The sequence below is a fragment of the Argiope bruennichi genome, chromosome 2 (genome assembly GCF_947563725.1).
Source record: "Argiope bruennichi chromosome 2, qqArgBrue1.1, whole genome shotgun sequence".
NCBI lineage: Eukaryota > Metazoa > Arthropoda > Arachnida > Araneae > Araneidae > Argiope > Argiope bruennichi.
In genome coordinates this window covers 114,813,410-114,837,963 of record NC_079152.1, presented here as the reverse complement: position 1 = coordinate 114,837,963, position 24,554 = coordinate 114,813,410, and the positions used below count along the sequence as shown (strand labels likewise).

General features: G+C 25.7%; 1 protein-coding gene across 2 annotated transcripts in view; it reads right to left on the bottom strand.

The window, feature by feature from the left end:
* Window positions 1–229: 229 nt before the first annotated feature.
* Window positions 230–24,554, bottom strand: part of LOC129989869 (autophagy-related protein 2 homolog B-like) — a 54,528-nt gene continuing 30,203 nt past the window's right edge. Inside the window, exons 25-43 of one of the 2 annotated variants that reach the window (XM_056098105.1) lie at window positions 24,184–24,276; window positions 24,033–24,103; window positions 23,186–23,250; window positions 22,603–22,746; window positions 21,979–22,084; window positions 19,837–19,940; window positions 19,441–19,633; window positions 19,253–19,280; window positions 18,763–18,997; window positions 17,402–17,569; window positions 15,291–15,392; window positions 15,131–15,200; window positions 14,610–14,706; window positions 13,252–13,321; window positions 12,853–12,935; window positions 12,330–12,451; window positions 11,459–11,613; window positions 3,032–3,169; window positions 230–1,395 (exon numbers count right to left, since the gene is read on the bottom strand). In XM_056098105.1, coding sequence (XP_055954080.1) covers window positions 1,165–1,395; window positions 3,032–3,169; window positions 11,459–11,613; window positions 12,330–12,451; window positions 12,853–12,935; window positions 13,252–13,321; window positions 14,610–14,706; window positions 15,131–15,200; window positions 15,291–15,392; window positions 17,402–17,569; window positions 18,763–18,997; window positions 19,253–19,280; window positions 19,441–19,633; window positions 19,837–19,940; window positions 21,979–22,084; window positions 22,603–22,746; window positions 23,186–23,250; window positions 24,033–24,103; window positions 24,184–24,276 — 2,275 coding nt within the window. In that variant the 3' untranslated portion in view covers window positions 230–1,164. Of the gene's footprint in view, window positions 1,396–3,030; window positions 3,170–5,082; window positions 5,184–11,458; window positions 11,614–12,329; window positions 12,452–12,852; window positions 12,936–13,251; window positions 13,322–14,609; window positions 14,707–15,130; window positions 15,201–15,290; window positions 15,393–17,401; window positions 17,570–18,762; window positions 18,998–19,252; window positions 19,281–19,440; window positions 19,634–19,836; window positions 19,941–21,978; window positions 22,085–22,602; window positions 22,747–23,185; window positions 23,251–24,032; window positions 24,104–24,183; window positions 24,277–24,554 lie in introns of those variants that run through there. The other variant, XR_008785825.1, reaches the window with a different exon arrangement.

Here is a 24,554-nt window from a genome sequence, read left to right as displayed (position 1 = left end):
CAAATAAAAAAAAAGATTATTCACAATTCAATCCTCATCTTCATTTGAAATTATGAGACTCAAAATTATGATAGATTAACTGTTAGTTTTGATTAATTCCCGTGTTTTGCTACAAAATTTCATAATAAGTACCTGGATTTTAAAAACTGTTTGAAAATTTTAGAATTATGAAATAAAAAGACAAATAAAATGACAAAAGGATATTAAATTTTCACAATGAAAACATATTTATTACATTTAAAAGCTTTGCTACTATAAACAAAATATTTACATTATTTAAAGTCACACAATAAGTAAAGACTATGACAGAAATCTGTTTAACAATGTACAACTATATTTTGCTAGTTGGTGCATAAAGCAAATTTATTGCATAAAAATTTGATTTTCCAGCACCATATATTAAATACAAATACTATCACATTTCAAATGGCAGATTAAACAAGCAACCAAACAAAAAAACAAAAACAGAGCAAAATCACCAAATATACGTAAAAAGAGATAAGATTATATATATTGTTTCTAAAAAATTTTCAAAAAAATAAAATAACTTTACTTTTGGAAAAATAACAAATGAAAGTTCGATTTATCTAAATATGGATTCAAAGAGATATCCTATCTCTAATTGGGGGGGGGAAAAAATCCACCATAAAATAGTTTTTTTTTTTTTTTTTTTTTTTTACCTATTTTGAATTCATTTAAAACTGGTAAGTTAGCCTTTGTAAAAATGATATAAAAGGGAGCATCTAAATTATGTGTTTTATCTTGCTATCTTTTTAGGCATAGGATAAAGCATGTGAAGTTGACAATCGAGATATTTATATATTGCAAATCACCTATCAATGCAGTAATTACTATTATCATTATCATTCAAGCTAAATTTAGGCTACATTATTACCACAAAGTAGTTCCAAAAATATCATTAAAGACATTTAACAGCAATAACACAAATTTAAACAGTCAGTATGTAAAACATATAGCTTCCATTCTTGTCCTCTTTCTAATTCACACATTATGTACATGACTCCAATGTTTTTACACAATATAAAATTAAAACGTGTCAGCAAATGTACACAATAAATATGCTTTTAAGCAAATCAGTTATATTTAAAATATAGCTTCTTTTAATATTAAAGCATTTATCACAATAACAGAAAGAGTGAAATGTTAACAAGTTTTCGTCCGCCATTTATGAATGTCTTCTTGATGAGCATCAGGCATTAACTGATGACGTACACCATCTAACACTAAATTAGTTGCCTCAGCACCCACTATAACAGGTTTAATTACAACTTTAGGTATCTGACGAAGGACACCACCTATAGCACCAGGGACACCCTTGTGTTCATGTTCAGCAGAAGCAGCAATATATACATCACGAGACATATCAGTCACACCCTAGGATAAAAGAAAAATCTTAATATGGAAAGCAATGAGCCAATGAAAAAAGAATAAAATCTGTGATGAATAAATAAATAATAATAAATCTGTGTGAAAAATATTCATGCATTTCATCTCTCATTGTTATAGTGACTTCAAAATTACAATGCAAATGAAGTTCGAGCAGTTAGGAAATTATTATAAGAGATAGCTAATTTGAAATATTTTCATATTATTATATATATATATATATATATATATATATATATATATATATATATATATATATATATATATATATATATATATGAATACCATTTACATGTTACTTATTCATCATATTAAGGACAATTTCTATACAATAAAATGCTATGTTTTTCTTGCCAAATTGCAATCCTTATTCTGCAAGATTTTCTATTTGTTGAAATTCCTTAAAAAAATCAATAAATTCACAAAACAGGAAAAATGGCAGCATTTAAAAGAAATGGAAGCAGTTGAAAACAGTTTAAAACTGTCTAATTTTTCCAACATTAGTTATGACATTATGATTACTAGATATCCTATAAAGCCTAACATATTACAAAATCTTAAGGAATTATTGGGCACTGTAGTAAGTGATAAAAATGATGAAGGTTTCCTTTTTTTCTTTTTTTTAAATAATAATCTCATTAGAAGAAATGCTAACAGCATTTGATACAATACAAAAAAGTTTACAGTTTCAATTGAAGGTTACAGATGACGTGTTTTAATGCTTTATAAAAGTATGGAAATTTTCATGAAAAAAAATGCACTTACTATTAAGCCATACAAAACAGAATAAGAAACTTTTTTTTCCCTTTAAAATTTAACGATTTCTATAGAATTAATTTTAAAGTATTTAAGTGCATAAATTAGTTTCAGTAGTTACTTGACCCCACCTGTCTTCATTTATATAATTTTATTTGCAAATTTATATTTAAGGAATTTTTTAAGTGAAACAAGGCAAATTCATAAATCAATACCAAGATTTTTTTAAAACACACTTTACAGATAAAATAGGTGCAACTAGTGTAATTAAAAATCGAAATGTTGAGATTTAAAGAAATGGACATTGATCAAATGAATTATAATATAGCAACTTATATTTGATGAGTTGTTTTTATGATTACTTAACAATTAAATAGTAATAATATATTAATTTCATAACAATTCAGATATTTCAAACTTAAATAAAAAAAATAATTAGATATTGCATTAAATAAAACATTACATTTACAAAATAAAAATATGTTTATATCACTGCTCAAAATATTAGATATAAAGCTGTATATTTCATTTTATCATATGAATATTTGCAATCGCTTATAATTAATGATTAAAACAAAACAAAAAAAAAGTAATAACCATCACTGTTTATTAAAATCGGGTATTTACCAATTTTTCATAAAAATTTTTTTATTATACCTTTGACAATAAATATACTTCATGCTGTAGGGGGGGGGGGGGAAGTTATCCAAACATCAATTCCACTTTTACTGACATAATATCTGAGGGCTGGGGGCATAATGGAATGTGAGCAGATGTTATAATGCCAACTTTTAAATTAAATCACAGTTTATTTTTATACAAAATATTCAGAGTATTTTAAAATAGTAATTTTATTAAAAATAATTACCATTCTAAAAACATTAACAGCATTAGTGAGGCCTTCTCTGACATCTGCTGGCTGAGTAATCTGACGAAATGTTTCTTTAGATTTTTGGAATTTACTAGGCCCAGGAGAAACCATGTCATATCCAAAAGAAGCTACACCCTACGAAAAAAGAAAAAAAAGAAAAATATTTGTAATATGAATAGAAAAGGCAAAACAATGATTCGTTTTGCATAATAAATCAAACATCAATACACAAGTAGAAATATTTTTTAATGTGTTTAACCCATTGAGCGTCGGCTGTCTAGCTTCAGAGTGTTCTTAAAACGGCAGTCAAGATAAAGGTTCAATACAATTTACTGAAAAAGAAATTGTCAGAATGTTCATAAACCGGTTTGGTATGTTTTTGCTTTCCCCTGACCATTAACAATAGGGGGTAAACTTTCCCCTTAAACACAGGGGATCTTGAATAGTACTGAAAGATCAATCAAGTAATAAATCTGTCACATAGGGTAATTGCCTCAGTTTTTCAACTGAGAATTTGGTTTTTCGCTCTCAGAACTGCATCCCTTTTAATCTGATGTATTTGCAAAGAATAGAATTTGTTTAAAAAAAAAAAAAAGTTGTGAAATATTATTTTATAAATTTTTACAAGTAATAGAAAAATTCATTTAATAAATTATTTTTAGAACTTATCACTAATCGAAATGCATAACGAAAGCAAAACATTTTTCCACTTACACTCAAAGAAATTTACTTCAATTTCTTTAAATTTTTAGTGTTTTACTCATGTATTTTAGTATTTAAAATAAAAATAGCATGATATATTTGATTTCTCTGATTAAAATATATTATAAAAAATATTATTATTTAATAATACGATAATAATAAAAATATCACATTCCTTTCAGAAAAAATTTAACCTGTTATTAAAAATTTTAGAATAAAAAATTTGTATTATTTTCTGTTTCAGATTCCTGTTTTCCATTTCATTTTTTTTTTTTTTAATTTTTATTTTCTGAAAATATTAAAACAATCTTTTGTAAATAACAGGTGACTATTTTAATGATAATATTTTTAATTAAAAGTATTACCAACCTAAATATTTTTGACAAAATAATGAAAATAATCAGTTAAGTTGAAATAATAAGTTTTTAAAGTTTATTTTAAGACCGAAACAAGAAAATATGTTAATGCATCCATTTAGTGATGCAGCTCATTTCCAGTCAAAACAATCATTTTTATTTTTAAGTAAGTGATTTTTTTAAAAATCGGTTTCTTATATAATTTATAAACTTGTCATAAATATTAGTAAAAATTACTCATACTCAGCATTAGTCAGCACCAAAAATATTTTCATAAATCCATGCATTTTCTTTCCTACGAATATTATAATGAACATTTCCTCCATGTATTTCCTTCAATGAAATCAAAATTTCAAATAACAAAATCCAAAATTTCTCATTTTACTAAGTTCCAATATTATGATTTTTTGTGAAAATACAAGAAATCTCATAGATAAAAATGAGACTTTTTTGCATCTACTGAACAATTAGAAATTATCCATTTCAGATTGTTGCTTCCATGCATTTCATGTCTGAACAATTCAAATGATTTTCATAGGCAGTATTTATAAGCTATTTCACTGCATCTGAATTTCAAAAGATGGATACACAATGAAATAAAAGAAGAAGAAGAAGAAGAAAATGCTAGAATATGTATTATTTAAACTTCAACAGCATTTAAAACACGTGATTGAAAAATAAGGTTTTTGCTTCATTACAATAATAAAAATCATTGCTACAAATTTTGAAACATTGATTTAAAATGAAACAAATTATAGATGTTAATGAATCTGAAATGGTTTTGCCAGTTTGTGGAAGGTGGGATAAGTGTTTTATCTAAAGGTTCTTATCCTCTTCTCATAACAGTCGGATGGGAGAAAAGTGGTTTAATAATTATATCACTCACACAGTAAAAATGTTGTACAATATCAGAGATAACGAAGCTTAGTTAATATATGTGTGTGTTTGTGTGTAAAAAATAGATAGAAAAATAGAAGTGTGAATTTTTACATCACAGAATTAACAGGCAAGGACTGGGTCAGAGAATCATGTTGGTGTAGCAAAACAGCAAGTTATTGATGTTCTAGTCACAGATGACTCATCGGGTTCTCCTGAAATTAAAATCTTCTTGGCATTTCAACTTTATTTTTTATCAAAACAAAAATAGTAATCACAAACAACTTTAAAGAAGCCAAGCAAATATTTTCAGGAATTATTAATTTTTAGAGCATGACCAAAATTTTAATTAAAATTTTCTCATAATAACTCAAAAGAAAGCAAATTAATTCATTTGAAATATCTATTTTAATTCCTCGCATTTAAGTATGTCTTATTTCAATATATTTCATAATGGATGTGAAATTATGTGAAATTAAATCGTCTTTATTGTAGCTCCTACTATTTCAACCAAAAAAAATTTTTTTTCCATTGTTGATATCAAGATATGATCCAACTTACTTTTTAATGTTGAGTATGTTTCAGAGGTTTGCTTTGATTAAAAGTTTTGCTTTGCTTTAAATAAGATTCAACTTCAAAATCAAGCAATAGTAAAAAAGTTCACTCATTTTTTAAAAACTGGTATTAATGTCTTAAAAGGTGCATTAGAAATAATTTTCCTATAGGAAGCAATTGCCCTGCTGGAAACAATTTTCAATTGTATCTGATCAATAGCCGATTTTCACTCAGAATGTAAAATAAATTTAATAAGGAAACCCACTTGCATTTTATTAATGAACGGAGAAATTGACTTTTTTATTTTAATTGTTTTTTATACTTTTTAGTCATTAATTATTTTTAAATATATTAAGAAGTTCATCTTTAAATCTTTGATGAAGGGATATAATTTTAGTAAAATAGACTTAAAAATCAGAAATAGAAGAGAACTCACTACGCTTGGTCTAAAATATAAAAATGAATAAAAATCTAGGACTGTCCACTTTTATTCTATAAAAAGGACAGAGGTTTCAAGAGTGATAAATTAACCTTTTGGATCCGAGCTGATAAGTTTCAAGAATGGTAAAGATTAAAAGAAATATTCAGCATATCTTTCCAGATTCCATCTGCGTTATACTGAACACCAAGCAAGAGAAAATATGCTCCCTTTCAGTGCAGGACTCTTACTTTTGTTGTACAATCTGGTAACCCATTTTGCAACACAAATTCTTTTTAATAGATAAAATAGATTTATTGTTGTTGCCAGATTAATGCTTCTCTTTGTAATGCATCTTGGTATCTTTTAACAGTAAACTTACTTACATTTTACTGATTGATTTGAAAACAGAATTTCTATTAATAGTAACGAAAAGTTGAAAGACTACTTTCACATAGAGAAACACATTCTTAATTAAAGCACAAATGCTAATAATAAAACGAAACCAATTTATGCGGAATGTACAAGATTTTGAGTTTGATGTTAACATTTTCATCTTCAAGATTTTGATAATGATAGAAAATAATTGCCAAATTCCATTTATTTTGTATACAGACTATTTCTGATGAAATATTGTTAATAATCATTGAATTATTCTTTTTAATTTCTTAAATAGAAATTGAATAGATTTTCTGCAATACTGTATGTGTTATATTTATTATTATTTTTAAAAATCGTATAATTCTTAAAATTTCTTCCAGAAGGCATTTTAAAATATTTATATGCTTTTTTTATCAGTAGCTATATTATACATAAGTAATAAAATTCAAGTTAATGGGAAATTCAAATTAAACGAAATAAAAAAAAGAATCCGGCCTGAAGACTTTTTCAAGGTCACCCTCAGGCAGGGATCCAAAAAAAGGAATTTTTTCTGTGAAGGAATGCAGACTAAAAAGTCAAATAATGATTCCTCATGACCCGAAAATCCCCGGAAATTAGGCCCAAAAGATATATTATTATAACAGAAAGGAAAATACAAAACAATAAATTAGAAGAATACATCCACTAATAAGCAAAAATACAGTAACAAAAATAATAATAAAACAAAAATATATAATAAAACTTAAACCAGTAATGAAAAAACAAAAAGGAAAGGACATACCAGCCACAGGCAAAGAAATTTTAAGCTATCGATTGTGATTTCCGCTTTTTTTAACACCCCCAAGCTAACGCATTTAAGGTAAAAAACAATTGTAAGTGTCCCAGCGCCATCTATTGAGTGATCTAATATGCAAGGAAAGTTCTATTTTAATTTTAGGTAAAGGATTAATCCCAAATCGTATTTTGTTTAATCAAAAAGTTCATATTACAGTAGTTTCTTGGAAATTCATTATTAATTAAATTTTTAATGAGGTTATTTGATGCTTCAATATAGGAATCTTTATTATTGCAAACCCTTTTGATCCTGTTAAATTGTGAGAAAATTAGATTTTTGAAAATTTCAGAGTTCAGATTGAAATGATAATTACAAAGTTTTGTTATTTTAAAGTTGAATTCATCCCTTTTATCGTAGATACCAACTATTGTTTTATCATTACCAATTTCGATTTTTAAATCCAGAAAGCTAGCCTCAAGTTGATTTTTATTTGTTTCTGTTAGAATTAAATCTTTTGGATAGCAATTAGTAACAATATTAGTATTGTCTCATTTTATCAAAAGTAGGTCATCAATATACCTCCACCCATTTATTAAATTATATTTAATTATTTTTTTCTCATAGTAATGTAGAAAAATATTAGCTAAAGCACTTGAGAAAGCTGTTCACATTGGAATGCCCTTTACTTGTTTATAAAAATTAATTTCATTAAAAACGTAATTTTCAGTAATATTAAAATTACATAACTCTAGTCAGTTATTTTTATGAATAACATCTTCATTTAAATATTCGTCATATAAAAAAGTACAGACCTTTATTAATATTTCATGTGGTAGATTGGTGTATAAATTTTCGAAATCATAAGTGTTAATTTTATTAATGTTGTTATCTTTAATAAAATCCAGTACTTCTTTGATACTAGAAATTATAAAGTTGTCTTCATCTTTGATTTTGTCCAGGATAATTTTTAAGTATTTAAAGAAATGTTTTCCCGTATAGTAATTATAACTGCCAGTGCTACAAGTCAGGAATCTGAATTTTAATGGATTTTTATGAAATTTAATTGTTGGGAATAAATAAGGATAGTTTAGAGAGAAAGTCTTAATTTTTTTTTTTTGGGGGGGGGGGGTGCAAAAGCTAGCATTTATTTATCTAATTCCTTTTTCCTGAAATTCTTTAAAATATAAGTTGTGTTAGAATTATATTCATTAATTAAAAGTTCTTTATAATAATATTTACAAATTAAACAGAAATTATTTGCTAATTACTGTAATAACAAATTTTTCTTTTATTTTTTTATTTTGTTTTTTAATGTTTTGCTAAAATAAATCCCACGTTTTTTAGATCTGTCAATATCAGTATTCATTTTTATTTTTAATTTCCTCTAAAATTCTCGTTTTCCATTCCCCGAAATCTTCTGCAGGTCAATGGTATTTTCTAGATAATTTAGCAATAAAAATATCAAAATCTTTACCAACAGAAATTAAAATGTTATTATGGTTTATTTTTCTCTTAATCTAAATTTAGTTCCTCTTTCCGTTTTAGTTTCGTTTTCAAAATATTTCTTACTTTGATGGGTTACTATATTATACATATATGTACAAAACTGTGTCACCTGCTAGATAGTAACTTTTATTTATAATAGCATTCATTTACTTTAATAATTAAGTATGCATATCAATCAGTTCTCATTGTTTTATAAAATAAAGTTATTATAAGTGCAAATAGTTAGAAATTGTATCAGTCTTCAATTATTTATTTTCATATTTAATATTGTTTCAATGCAAGGCAATTACAATTTCAATGCAATTAAATATTTTCATTCATCATCGAATTTTGTTGAATACAAATAAGGGTTTGTATAATAATTTTCCATTTTATTAAATACATTTTCTTTCCTTCAGTTGCATAATTATTTTTTCTATAGGCTTTATTATTACTATGTAAGCTTTTAACATTTAAGTTTTTTGCATCCCATTACAAGTCACAAAATTTCTAACCATTTAAAGGTGGGTTTTTTTAATATTATATATATATATTAAATGTATGTAATTATATATTTAAATATATATATATTTTAATTTTACACATATAAGTTTTGTTTTTCTGCCTGATACAAAGTAAAAAAATGCCAAAGATGAATTAAGATAAGTAAAAAGCATTAAACAACACTTGTATTAAAATGTAGTAAAGAAAAAATTATTAAATAATGAAAAAAAATTTTTAAGTAACTACTTTTATCAAGATATTTTAAATAAAAACGTTTATACAAAAAAGGTATGAAAAACAATTAACCACTTTACCAAAGTTCACTCTAAATAGTGATAAATAAATAATTAGATCCAAAGGTTTCAAATTTGCCTTCAATTAAATGTTAAATGCTTGATAAAAATCTACATACAAAATGTAAGCATAAGTTAAAATAACATTTATAAATAAATATTTGTCTCACTTCATAAATTATACAAAAATATATTTTAAAAATTTATGTAAGGAATTGTTATTTCATTGCATTTTAATAAAAGAATTATTAAGTTCATTTCACACTTTTTTAACATTTCATCAACCAACTATCCTTTTGTGAAATCTTTTCAAAACCCTTTTTGCGAACTAGTCACAATCATTAACTATTAAGGATCACTGTAAACATGAGATACCCTAACTTTAATAAATATAATAGTTTTTGTTTGGATATTAAATTCCCTGTGAAATAATTAAATATTCAAATCAATAATGAAATTTACAATTTCTATGATGAATCGATCCTGAATATGCAAATTCTTATGAAGAACGTTATTTCCCCTCCTCAGGAGTTCATTTCCCAAATGGAGGGACCACTCAAATTCGGCAAAAACAACAGAATGACCTTAACAAGACACTGACCCATCTCGTTTATTACATTTAAGGAGGAAAGCGCTGGCGACTTTCTACGTCGGAGCTGGTTTCAAAGCAATTTACGTAAAGCAACTTCCTACATTCCAGCTGGTTTTAAAGCAGTTTTCAGAAAGCAACTTCCAACATTCCAGCTAGTTTTCAAGAGATTTGTTGGAGCAAAATTCTACTTTCCAGCCAGTTGAGGAATTAACTGACAATTTAATTTTTAAAAAGCTTAAAAATCTTTACAAGTTTTAACAGTCAACTGCTAAGGTTTCTACTTTATTGTTGTACAAAAAATTGAAAACTATAGTGTTTCTATATAACAGTAAACTAAACTGTTCAGTTTACTTAAAATTAGATGATATCTACAGGTTTCTTTAAATATGCAATTACTCTATAATGATGAAAAACTTAATTACAGTTCATAAGTTATATAATACAAAAGCTCACTTTTCATGTATTTCTCAGAAAAATCAATTAAATTAATGAAATATTTCCTCTCAGCAGATACCATTGGCTGCAATCTGAATCTTCAAATAATTTGCCATAACACAGAGTATAACAATTTTATAAAATTTACATAATTTGTAAATGTCTGCAGCAAGTGTTTGTTCGAAAAGTTTTAACATTTTAAATGAAACAAAACATAATTTAGAATAAAAGAAGTCTAATAAAGTTCCACAAGAATCAAAACTTGTCTTTTTTTATTATTATTATTAATAATTGAGTGTTGCTTCAGTTGAATGTTAAGAAAATTGAATATAAAATGCAAAAAGATGATGATGAATAAAATAATGACTCTAATTTTTTTTTTTTCCTATAAATCATATGTATTCAATATTTGACTCAATTGGAAATATTTACATTATTTAAAATATATCACTTTTCGAACTATTAGGACTACTTACTACCTGATCAACAACTATAGTAATGCATGCATAGCATTCGTTAAAAAAAAAAATAAGATTATGATGATTAACAACGATTATATAATGCATTTTCATTCTTTTCAATTCTGTATTTTGAAATACTAGTGATTCTCTAAATTCTCAAAATGTTACACTTTTAAGGCTTAGCATACATGGATATCCAAAATACTATATAAAATATTTCTAAATCAGAATGCATTATTTAAAATCAAGTATATTATCCCCCCATACTCAATTAATCAAATGGTTGAATCACTGACAAGAAAGAGAGATTTTGAAAGAAAGTTGCTCCCCCCCCTTTCTGTACCACTCTATACATCACTTCCTTCCAATGACTTTTCTTCAAATCTAAATAAATCATCCATTCCAATATGCAGCTTATAAGACACAGGGCTATTTATCTCAATAAATACTGGTTTTTACTATCTCTGAATGATATGATTTTTTTAATATCTATCTTTTGATACTTTTGAATGATAAAGGAATATTTTTTAAATTTTAATACCAAATAATAAAAACTATAAACAATGAATAAGTGAAAAGCTAAATATTTACATGGATTGTTTTGACTAATCCATTAGTTAATTCAAGAATTGCCATAAGTGTTGAAGTTGATAATGAAGAAGCACCACGTTGAAATCCTCTGATAATCTGACCATCTTTTTGGTAATGAGCAACGGGCAGATAAAAAAAATCTTTGACTCCTTGAACTATAAAAAAAAAAAGAAAGTGAATGCTATTAAATCTTTATTATACTTAAACATGATATTTTTGTCAATATTTATTTTTCATTTAAATGTTATTTCACTCTCTTTGCAGTACATTTCTTACATTATTTGAAATGTAGATAAATGTACAAAAAGAAAATGATGCTAAACTTTTTATTGTACAATAATTACATAATCAAATTAAATATTCTTATCAATTTCCCATATCATTCAATGTTATTTTGAAGTTATTTTAATCCCATTACAGCATTCATCAAATATTCAAGATCACAAAAGCTCTAAGTAAGAATCCAATATTATATAAACACAACATAAAATAGATCAACAAAAATTCTAAAATTGCTGCAAAAGTTATGCATTTTCTATATTTCATTTTTCTCCCTACAATTTATTCTTTATTAAATAAGATATTCAATGAATAATAAATCAAAAGAGAAGATTTAACCAACCTAACAGTACATACACACAAAAGAATATTTTTATCATCTTTTAATATGAAAGAGATAAAACTTAATAAGAAGGGGAAAGAATTTAACGTCTTAGAAATAAAAAATGTAATATTGTAAAATTATTGAATTTCATATTTAAGTGGCATTTTATGTAAGAAATATATATATATATATATATAAATTTTTCATTTAACAAAGTATATCACATAAATCACAGACATTTACAATTATCAATAAAAAAAAACTTACACAATTGTACAAATGAATGCATAGGCCCAACACCTCCCAAAATGCTTGGCAACTGATTCTTTATTATATCTTGTTGCCACTCGTTAACTGCATATTGTAGCACTTTATGATGGCCCAAAAGGCTACATAATAAAATAATATTTATATGTATTAGAAGCTATAAACCATATACAAACTGCACACTATATAATATTAAATAGCACTTTTCTAAAGAAAATTTACAATTCTAAATAGCTCTGGTGAATTTCAAAAAGAGAAATATTAATTATGTATATATATATGAAAAGTGGTAGTAAAATATAACAACATGGTAGCAGTTCATGCTATTAAAAAAAACTGCTTAGAAATTAGAGTTTCTGAATCATTTAAAAAAATAATAAAAAGATTTAAGCAGCATATTTGCTATTTGCACTTTACAAACTTATAGACAAAAAATAAATTCAAAAAGCTTCACCGTTCAAAATTTACAATAAAGTCAGGTAAAAGTTTGTTGAAAGTCGTGATTAATTACTAATACACTCACCCATGACGATAACAAAGACGTTTCAATCTTATCTCTGAAGAATTTAGTTGTCCTAAACCAAGTAATAAGCCAGCTAAAGGTCCCTGTAAATAAAAATAAATTTTAAAATATTGAAACATACACAATTCAAAATATCTGAAAAATCCTCAATTGCCAAAAACATCTTTTGACTTATCTTCTGACTAAAAAATGTCTTTATTTCAAATAAGCACACTCAATGATTTTTTTCAATTAAATTCATAACTATACAATATATATTTAATTCTACAAGTAAATCATTCACTTAAAAGAAACCACAGAAAACTTTGATTTAACAAATAAATAAAGGGTTACTATTAAATCGTGTACACCTTTGCAAAGAAAAAAAAAATTTAAAGAAGAAAAATTGCAAAAACATACACAGTCCATGGCAACATGTTTTCCCTGGTAATCAATTCTTATTAGAACATCAGGTGAAAAGGAGAAAACTCTGAAAGAATTTTTTTCAAAATATATAGTTAATCACCATTATTAAAATCAAATGTCAGAATGATGACTTAAATCTATTAATCACACGATAACAATAAACTACTATATAGTATTTCTAGAGTGTTTGTATTTCACAGACACACATATGCACACACATGAAAAAAATCATACTAGATTCAAGATATCATAAATGCAAATGCCACTTGTTAACAGTTTATTTCATCATTTAAATAGAATTTCAAAATTCCAGTAAAATATAAAGTATTTCATACAAATAAATTTAATTTATTTAATATCTCACTATATAGGTTTAATTACTAAACTTAAGGTTCTAACTCATTGAAAAAAAAATCAACAATTGAGAAAATGTTACCTTACGGTGAAGGTTTAAGGAAGCGCTTAGAAACTTTGTTTGACAAATTAAATAATATTCAACAATAAAAGAACTTCCAATTCCACATCAGCAACCCTCCATCTGATGGGGATACTCTAAAGCATAGAGTTTCCAAAACCTGACAGCCTATTAATTTGAAGGTCTTAAGCAGTAAACCATCCAGACATTAACAAGAGGAAAATTTTTGAGGAAACAAAATCAGTTATATTGGTGGTATTAATGCAAAATTGCTAGCTGTAGGTTAGATGCTTTGACTTGTAGAGCTCCAATACCTCACACAGATTAATCAGTATTATTAGTAGAGAATAAAATTTTAAAGATTACAGAGATTTAATTAAACAGCTTTTAAAAAATTCTGCTTTCCAAATTCTTCTATAAATATTAAAACACCTATTTAGCTATCAATAATGCATCAGTCTAAATAAGAAAGTCCTTGTGAAGCATGTCTGTACACAAATGACAGGCATTCAAACACATTATTTCATTGTAATATAAATTAGTTGCAAGATAGATGAACTCAAAAATCATAATAAAAATTAAAAAGTGAAATTAAAATAAAGAAAAATGAAATTCATGTGAAAATAATTTCTGGAAATAGCATCCTTGCTAACACAATATTGTTATATTCACTTAGAATCATAATACCAATACAAGAACAGAGAAAATTATTTCAATATTTCTTACACTGTCATTAATTCATTCAAGGGTTGTGGTTTATAATAAAACAACAGTTTAAAAAATTTTAACATTTGTATCTATATTGAAATATTTTTTTAAGTAAATAAAGATATAATAAAATGTTAGCAGAAATTTTTAATTTAAATGTATGCACTTACATACATGTTCAATGACAGATTTTGAACAGAATAAAAAAATTTTTTAACTGAAAATTTACCTGTAAAAAGTTTCAGCATTAGGATTAGAATTAGATTGCGTCAAAGGCACATTTATCACCTGACTGGAAGAAACACTTGCACTTTTCTCTTTGGCATCTAATTATATAAAAAGTAAAAATAATTAATCAAAAAGAAGTTTTTAAAACACTCAGGGGGAGGGGATCACAATAAAAAAAGTCAAAATGCAATTTTTTGCAAAAAATTTTCAAATCATAATTTTAGCTACAAATAAAGAAATATAATAAATAGTTAGTTAAATAGTAAAAGTATAATTCAAACGTAAAAATTAAATTTATTACATAACATTTTTTAATGTTGGTTTCCATATTGCTTTCATAAAATAACAAAATAAGAGGCAAAAAAAAAAATGCTAATTAAAGAATGGGGCAATACCAAGTTACTGTCTTTTTTCTATTAATTAATTCTTGAAACTTTGTAATATTTCATATAATTAAATTACATATAATTATGTAAAAAAAATTTTTATTAGAATAAATTAGCTTCTTAGATGTATACTCACCTTCTGTACTCTCTTCTGAAGACTGACCAAGTACTTCTTTGTAAAACTTGACAAGGAATATCAAAGAATCCTGAAGGGGGGGATGTACAATAAGCATTGAAAAGGTTTTTAAAAACAAATACAAAGTTAGTTTTTAGACGAATAACAAATTCGTTTTTACCTGATCTATATTTAACCTCAATGGTTTACAAGACACATGTAAGGAGCATTCTTCACTTGGACAACTTGGATCTGGTCTTGTATAAAGTGCTTTAACTTCAACCTAGAAATGATCATAATATTCATAAATCACAGAAAATAGTCAACTGAAATATAAAATTAGCAAATATTATAAACTAATGAAAATAATCTTTAATTTCTATTATTTCAAAAGCAATTTTTCAATAATTGATAAGATGTTCAATAAAAAAAAAGGCATATTTATACCGCTATGATATTATTCTAGGTTCTACAAAATACTTCTTAAGATTTCTAAAAATATAATATAGGAAGGGGAAGAGACATAAGATACAAAAACAAATATCTTAAAAACAAAGAAAGTTAAGTTCAACAATTTTAATTCCAATAACAGCTAAATAATTATCAATATGTTACAAGGTTGCAACACAAATCTGAAAAGAAAAAAAAAACGTGTTTTTCCTGTACCTATATTCAAGATACAAGGAAATGCAAAAATTACACTCATGTTGTTCTAGTTATAATGCAATATGATATTAAGTAGTGGAAAAAGCAAGGAAAGGAAATAATAATTTAACATTATTTAAAATAATAGCATATTAAAAGGTGCATATTTAATTTTTTAAAAAAGACAATTTCTCTATATTATCCAGAAATCAGCAAGACAAAATTTATATATTAAGGGGGGGGGGATATATTACCTCTCATGCTCTTTAATTGTAAGTCATACAAAATTAAGGATTTGGGTGAAATAAAACACAAAACTTGTTATCATAATACAATTTATATAATGATAACTTAACAACAAAAAAAAAACCTTATAAAGCAAGATTACTTTTTTCATTTACTCCTTTTTGCCAATTCTTGTGTTTGGACATTAATTGATGCAACTTCTGCAGATTTTTTTAGCCATCAGTTTCATGAAGATTAAACTTAACAAATAAGGTATGACATTTTTGCATGGTCTAACATACATTTTTTAGCTATTTCACTTTGAGTGAACATATGTGAAAAGATTTCCAATAAATCATTGATTGCATTAAAAAACAAATGTGAAGCAACAAATTTAAATGCTCATAAAAATTCAGCTTCAAATGATTGTTCTTGAACTAAAAAGTTTAAAATCGGTTTATTTTCGGACAATAAATTTGATGTTTTCAGATAAGAATTGTTACCTTTTCCTTGCATTCTTTTTAGGTACTAACATAAATGATGATTCTTTTGAACTGGCAGGCAGTCTTGCATGTTTTCCTCTTTCGGCATAATTAATAAGTGTTTTGGTTTTTTTTCCATGTTACTTAGATTGATTATCTTCTCACAAAGCAAGCAGTATGAAGCAAACAGATTTTGCAGAACTTCTCGAACCCATTCAGCAAAATCAGGATTGATATTTTTTATCTGTCCAATTTGTATTAAATACAGATTTTGGCAAACTCATTGTTTAAAAAAACTTCTCAGCTATTTTGAATAAGCTCACAGCTTCTCAAACAACTAACAAACCATTCAGTAAGTTCAAGTATGGTAGACAAAACACCACTGCATTGCTTCCGCAGATTAAAATGTTCCTGCCAGAGAAATGTATTCCATTCTTTCACACAATTACTGAAGTTTTGCTCATGCTCATTCACTGCAATTCAGAAATCTCATGGAAAAACAACAACAGTCTCACAAATTTAAATTGGACTGATCTATGCTGAAAAAAAGTGGGAGGGAGTACAAAAGGGATGTTTCTTCATTACACGATCATAAATTTTATTATTTTATTTTTGGAAGCTATGATTACAATCTTTTATTCTTGCAACCTTCAGGGATTGGCATTTTTTAGATGGAAAAAAATAACTAAGTAACTAAAAATTCCTAGCACTTTTCTGGTTTTTATAAAAATTTTCAAATTTCCCTGCATTTTCCAGGGTTTCTTTTAGGTGATTTTTAAATTTCTTGTGTTTGCTAGTGGTGTGGCAACCCTTATGTTATTACATTGTATCAAATATGTTACAAGACAAAGAAAATTATTACATAAATACTGACAAAAAGATTATATTACAAGTGATAAAAAGAATAAACTGTTGCATTTTCAAATCAGGAAATACTAACCATATTAGCATTTGACTGCCGTGGAATTTTTTGACTTGAATATTGATATAAAAATTTATTAATATTCGAAGATTTTAATTTGTCCCTAATTTCTATGTCCTCTACTAATAATACATATCTAGATGCATATTCATTATCCTCTGGATATACATCCCTTTCAAATTTCATCTGAAAAGACATAAAATAAAATTATTATTGCACAAAATTGAATTTTACAGCATTTCAATTTTTTTTTAAATTGTCTTTTTTATGAAAGCTATTTAATAATAGTGAAAATTTTCCCTGAATTTTTGAAATTTTTAAAAAAATATTTCTGCCCCTAATTTTCAACAATAAATTACATTGCTGCCTTGAAATGCAAACCATATGTTACATCAAATATTGAATCATATCATTTTCTTCCATTTTTAAAAGCTAAAGAAAGAGAATTCTATTAAATATCTGTATAATTTACAAGACAAATAAAGTAGTGAAGCTATAATGTTGCAAAATCTAGAAGACAAATTAATCAGGTATTTACATTTTTACTAATGCTATGATTATTAGGTATGGAATATTATGGGAATGTCTCCATTGGAAAGGTTCATGCGCACAAATAAACATAACTTAAATAAGATGATTAAAATAACATGGCTTTAATTTCATACAATATGGTGGGATCATGGACCTAAAATTACATCTAAACAGTTTACCTGAAATCAAATATAATCAATAATCCTAATTAACCAGCTGGTGAGGGGGAAAAATAATATTTTAACACTAGAGAATTAGTTTATCCTGAAAACTTGATTTTAATAGTACTATGATGTAACAGAACTTGATTCTATTAGGATACACAATAAACAGAAAATATATCACGCTATTAAAATAATATGGCTTTGATGTCAATCACAATTGTAAATAAAATTTGTCAATAAAAACTACATAAATTCAAGATATAAAAATTATAAAATAAAATTGAAAATGAGTCTGAAAAGTAAAAATAGTATAAACCTAGGACACAACAGAAAGCAGAAATCAGACATGCAAAATTAGAATTTGTATTTGACAATAATTCACCAAAATAACTAAATATCACTGATGAACAAAATAATAATAATAATAATAATAATTATTATGAATGACAAATTACTGGCAGATTTAAGGTTTAAAATATTCATGATAAAAATATTTTTCATTCATAAACAGATAAGAAAATAAAATGGAACTATGCTTAATCTTTTTGTAAAAAAAGAAGTAAATGCAAGTTTATGTACTGACAAAGAACTAAATAGTATACAATATAAATTCATATCTGAATTATAAAACAATATTCAAAACAATTTACAAATAAATTGTATCTTATTTCATAAATCTAATACCTTCCTCATATGTAGCTCCATTAGAACATCATGATTGCGATTTGCTCCACCCATAGTCAACCATGTTTCCAATGATTGTTCCTCAATATGATCAATAGGTATGTGTTCAGTGGAATATGTTACACTTGTGCCAGACAGAGGGGTAATATTTGATATTTTACAAAATGTCACAGTAGATTGATTACTATCAACAATAACAGACTTTGAATCACTAAAAGTAACTCCAGCATCTTTCCTACAAAAAAAAATTTTTTTTTTTTAATTATCATACTGACAATGAATTCAATTCAAATTTTAGCATATTAAACTAATAATTACAATAATAACCATAACTATTAAACAGTTTGTAAAACAAACAAAAAAAAATCCATTTTATAAAAAAATAATAATATTTAAAATTTGTGAATATTTATTTATTTGGTAGAATATTAAGTAAATACATTTTATTGCCAAAAAAATAAAATAATTTTTAGTAGAAGAAAAATCTTACTTTTTGTTTCTAGAGCTTCTCTTCTTTCCTAAAAGTCAAAATTTTCACCTTATATTTATATATTTTCAAATTATAACAGCATAATACAAAAAAAGTGAAAATACTTAAATTATGTCAATGCAATTAACAGCTTCAACTCACTCACTCTCTCTCCCACACACACACACAATTATAACGAAAATATTTACGTTTAAAGTCACTTCCACCATAAAAGTGCCAGCTAAGAGACATCTCACGCAAAGTAAATGTATCTAATGGATCAGGGAAGTGTTTTGGTGCTTTTAATACATCAGATTTCCCTGGAGGCACAGAGAAGTGATTTTCGATTATCTGTATAGGTTCTTTTGTCAAAATACGAACCTGTGGTTCACCATTTTTTGGCTGGAAATATACATAAAAAATTTTAGAATTAATCTTTAAATAAATTTATTTCTGATTAGTAAATAAGGGGAAATTATAAAAATATGGGGGGAAAATAAATACATTGTACAAACTAATTAGCACAAAAACCATAAATTTGTTAAGACAAAATTCTGTAAGACAAATGAATACAAATAATTAAATATAGCATAAATCAATCTTACGAGGACTCCAACACCAGGATCATCTTCAAGTATACAAAATTCATCATCAGTATTAATATGCAGTTGATCATCTGATTTCTTATCAGCAATTTCACCACTTCGTTCTACAAACATAATTTTAAAATAATAGATTAATAAGAAAAATTGAATAATAATTTTTTCTTCCTTTGAAAAAGAAAAAAAGTGTGTGCCTAAAACTTTATTGCCTTGAAAATTACCAGAGGAGTTCAAATGAAAAGGTACAAAACGACACTGTGGGTATAAATGAAGACTTTATTCAAAGTATACACCATAGGCCTGAGCACAGCGATCCCATTGATTAATGAGCCAAAGGATTCCTTATTCCCAGAATTTCTGTGGTCTTGATGAGACCCAGTCCTTAACAGCGACCTAGAGTTAATAATCCGAGTTGAAGTACTTCCCTTTCAGATGTTTTTTCTGGGAACCAAACACATGAAAATCGCAGGGTGACATTTACGGTCTGTAGGGCAGATGGTTAAGCTGCTCCCACTTGAACTTGGCCAGTTCTGTATGTATGACCCTGGAAACATGTGGACATGTTATCATGGATCAGAACCATATCCTTCGTGAATAGCCCTGATCTTTTGTTCTTGATAGATCTGCATAGTCTTCAAAAATGTTCCACAGTACACATCAGAATTAATTGTTCTGAAAAAACATCTGAAAGGGAAGTGCTTCAACTCGGACAGTGAACTCAAGGACGCTGTGAAGGACTGGATCTCATCACGACTACAGGAATTGTGAGAACAAGGAATCCTTCAGCTTGCTAATCAATGGGTCGTTTTGCTCAGGCCTATTGTGTATACTATGAATAAAGTCTTCATTTATACCCACAGTGTTGTTTCGTACCTTTTCATTTAAACACTCCTTATAGATAATTTTTTAAATTTTTTTTCACCCTTTAAATTTTTATCAGTGAATAAATATCAACTAGCTGTTTTGGAAATGAATATAAATAAAAAAAAAAGGGGGGTAAAAAAGCTAAGTCACTCAATGTTTAAAAAATATATAATCAATTGGAATTTAAGATTTCTGTACGAGAGTGTGCTTGCTGTACATATCGTAAATACATATTTTTTAAAATATACAATCGCAAAGACTGGGAATTTAATTGAATAACAGCAAATATCAGGATCACATAAAACACTTTTTATTGCATTTATTCTTCCTTAGATTTTTGTATAGTTGGATTAATGATCAGATTGATGTTCCATTCTGAAACTTTCCGAGGGAATGCACTTCATAATTTTAACCAATAATTCAGATAACAATGCCAGCTTAACCTTCCACAGTCCTCATGTCAAAGAAATAGAAAGACATCAGATCACAGTACATGTGTTTTTACACCATAAAACATCAGTATTATCAAGATCATAGCACTGTTATGTTTTTTTTTTTTTATGTCCTTAAAAATCTTATTTTAGTCAGACGATTTTTCTATTGCTTTGCTCATCATAAAATTCTAAACAATATTTATGGCATGTAAGTGCAAGCATTTAGTGAAAAGAGCTTATCCCTTATAGCTTGTTTTGCTCATTTCTTATATTCATATTTCATATCTGTCCATGCATATTCTACTTTGCACATGATGCTTATTCTTCAAATATGAAACTGATATTAAAACTTCTACTGACATTTTCAAATTATAATAATATAAATAAAAAAAAATTTAAGCTGTCAGTATTTTTAAATTATCAAGGACTTTTTTTTCCCCCTGATAAATAGAGAATTAAAAATAATAAATTGAGATATTCATGTTTGATAATAATAATAATATTTTTAAAGGATTTCTTATATCTACATTTAAAACTTCATAATTATATTTTTTGAAAGTGATTCGTTTTTTAACACAAATATATTTTTAAAATGAGAAATTTAATTGAAATTCTATTATTATAAATTTATTAATAGGTGTTATTAAAACAAATAAAAACTTTTTAATTTAGAAAAAGCCTCATTTAGATATATAACTTCAGTTTGTTTGTTTTTTCAAAACAAATACAATTAATAATTAAGATAAAATAATTCAATAATTATTGAAAATTCATAATTCAAATTGTAACTGTTGCAAACATTCAGAATATTGCATATTACAAAAAAAAAAAAAAGAATAATAAGAACCTGAATAAAATTCTTTAGGTACATCTTTCATAGCTTCAGCCATTAAAAGATTTAAATTCTCCACATCAGCATCTTTCACAAAGGTACATTTTATTTCTTTACTCTCCTATTTTAAAATAAAAATGAAAGAATATATAAAATTCAAGTAGTTTTCATACAGTATATATTAATTCTTTTTAAGGGGAAATAATATAAAATTGTAACACTAAGAACATTCATTATTTCTCAGATTTTCAAAATAAAATGGGAAGGAAGAAAAAAGAAGGAAAAAAAATTCAACTAAACTTAAACAATTCTAAATGGCTACAAAAAAATGCTTATTATTATTTAATATGCACATGAAAATTAATATAATATAATATAATATACATAAAAAAGGAATGTTAAATAGTCAGAAAAAAATGATTTACACACAATTTATAAAATTTCAAAAAAAAAAAAAAAAAGCTTCAAAATAAATCCTATTCTTTAAAAGCATCTACAATCATGGCTTTAATAAGATTTGTTTTGTTAGTTTTTTTGTTATTGAAATGGGCATTTAATAAAGACAAGGTAGACATTTTAATGTCACAAAAAAAAATCTAAAATTTGGCTCTTCTGAATATTAAAAAAAAAAAAATGTACCTTTTTGTCTTCAGATTTGCAACTTTCCAAATCTCCACTGGCACTTACATACTCAAGCAGATCAATAAGAGCTCTCAGTGAATCAGCACAAGTTCTGACAGAGATTATGTTATTTGTCAAACAAACATCTAATCTGGGTCCATCCTTTAAAAATAAAAAAAAATACTCAAGTTTTAAAAACAAACTTTAAAAAAATCAGCTATTATGCCATTTTATGTTAAATTTAAACTAATCAACTATAAATATAATTAAAATTAATTCCAAAACATTTATGAAGTTCTATACTATATTTTCTATAAATAAGACAGCAACAGTTGTAACTACTAAAATTTTTAACGTTAAAGAAGACAGATTCTAAATAAAATTATCTATTAAAAAAAATTCAAGCTGGATTTTTTTTTCTTAAATATAAAATATATATATATATATAATACCAAGACTGAAAAAAAAAAATTGCTGACAGATTTTAAAAAATGAAATATTTTTGTAGAAAAGCAATTAAATGATAATTAATGATGATGATTAAATGATTCTTATTTAAATGAAAAAGAGAATTTTAAACAAAATTAAGTAACCAAATTACCTTATCATTTACACTTGTTCGTATGGAGACATCTATTAAGCCTGAATCAATGACACAAATATAATCTAAAAGAATAAAGATTAAGAATTTTTCAGAATACTACAGATTACAATGCATAAAAAGTGAATATAGTTAATATTCATTGGCTTGTTATAGTGTACTAATTAATATATAGTAATATTAGCTATTCAAGCAAGGTACATCTTTTTGTGCAAGCATTTTGAACTCTAGTAGTCAAATTATTAATTGTTTTCAGATAAATTCACTGTGTATATTTCTTTTTTTAAAAAATCGCATTCCTTCATAGAGATATTGAAAATCAAAAAATTTTAACATCTTATACAATATTTAACAAAAATAACAAATAATGTATTCAAAAAAGCAAACTGTATAAAATTTAAGTCATTAAAATAACATCTGAAATACCAAAAGAAACTTTAATTTTATTACAGGCTAGCCAGTAATAAAGATTCTTTTAATAATCTGATTTTTTTTCTTTAATTTATATTAACTGGAAAAACAACAATGAAACTTTAAAAGAAAATTTGTATAATGTTGCAAAGTCTCCAAAGATATTTTTATTATTATTATTATTATGAAAGAAATTCAAATGAGTAAGATTTTTATTTTCCCCAGAACTCATATTCAACAAATACTATTACAAAAGAAACTTGTTACCTACCCCTGAATTTAGATTTTAATAAAATCAACAAATTGTAGAGAATAGTAAGTAATAGTAATTAATTTAAATCATCAAAAGATGTGTAATAGTTGCCAGATCTGTATGTGTCTACACTTGCATAGAATGTGTAATTATAAATATAACTACATGAACGAATTAATATACTTTTTTTCAGGTCAGGAATCTTGATTGTAACTTCATTTGAAACAAACAATCTCATTTCATCAGATATTAGCCTACATAAAGAAAAACAATCATATTAGTTTTAGAAAATTAAAATCACAACTCAAAAATTCTGCATCAGAAAGTAGATTACCTGAATAAAAATGTCGATGTTGTAGCAGCAATGTTGCAGGACATGTTGAAATTTTCTACAGTTATCACAGATTGAACTGGCAGCTTCAGAGGTCTTAAAAAAAAAAAAAAAAAAAGGAAAAGAGTGAAAATTTAAGCCAGTAGAATATTTAATAGAAAAGAAAAAAAGTAACATCTCATTCTCACTTCCACACCACAAATAAAAAATAAACATATAATCTCCACCTTTTTAGCATTATTTTAAGCATCACATAAATTATTTTAATGAAGTAATAAAGCATCAGGTAACAAAAAGATATTATTTTGTGTTTAGATACACCTTTTTTTACTATCAATAATAAGGAAACTTTAGAAATAAAATTTTATATGAAT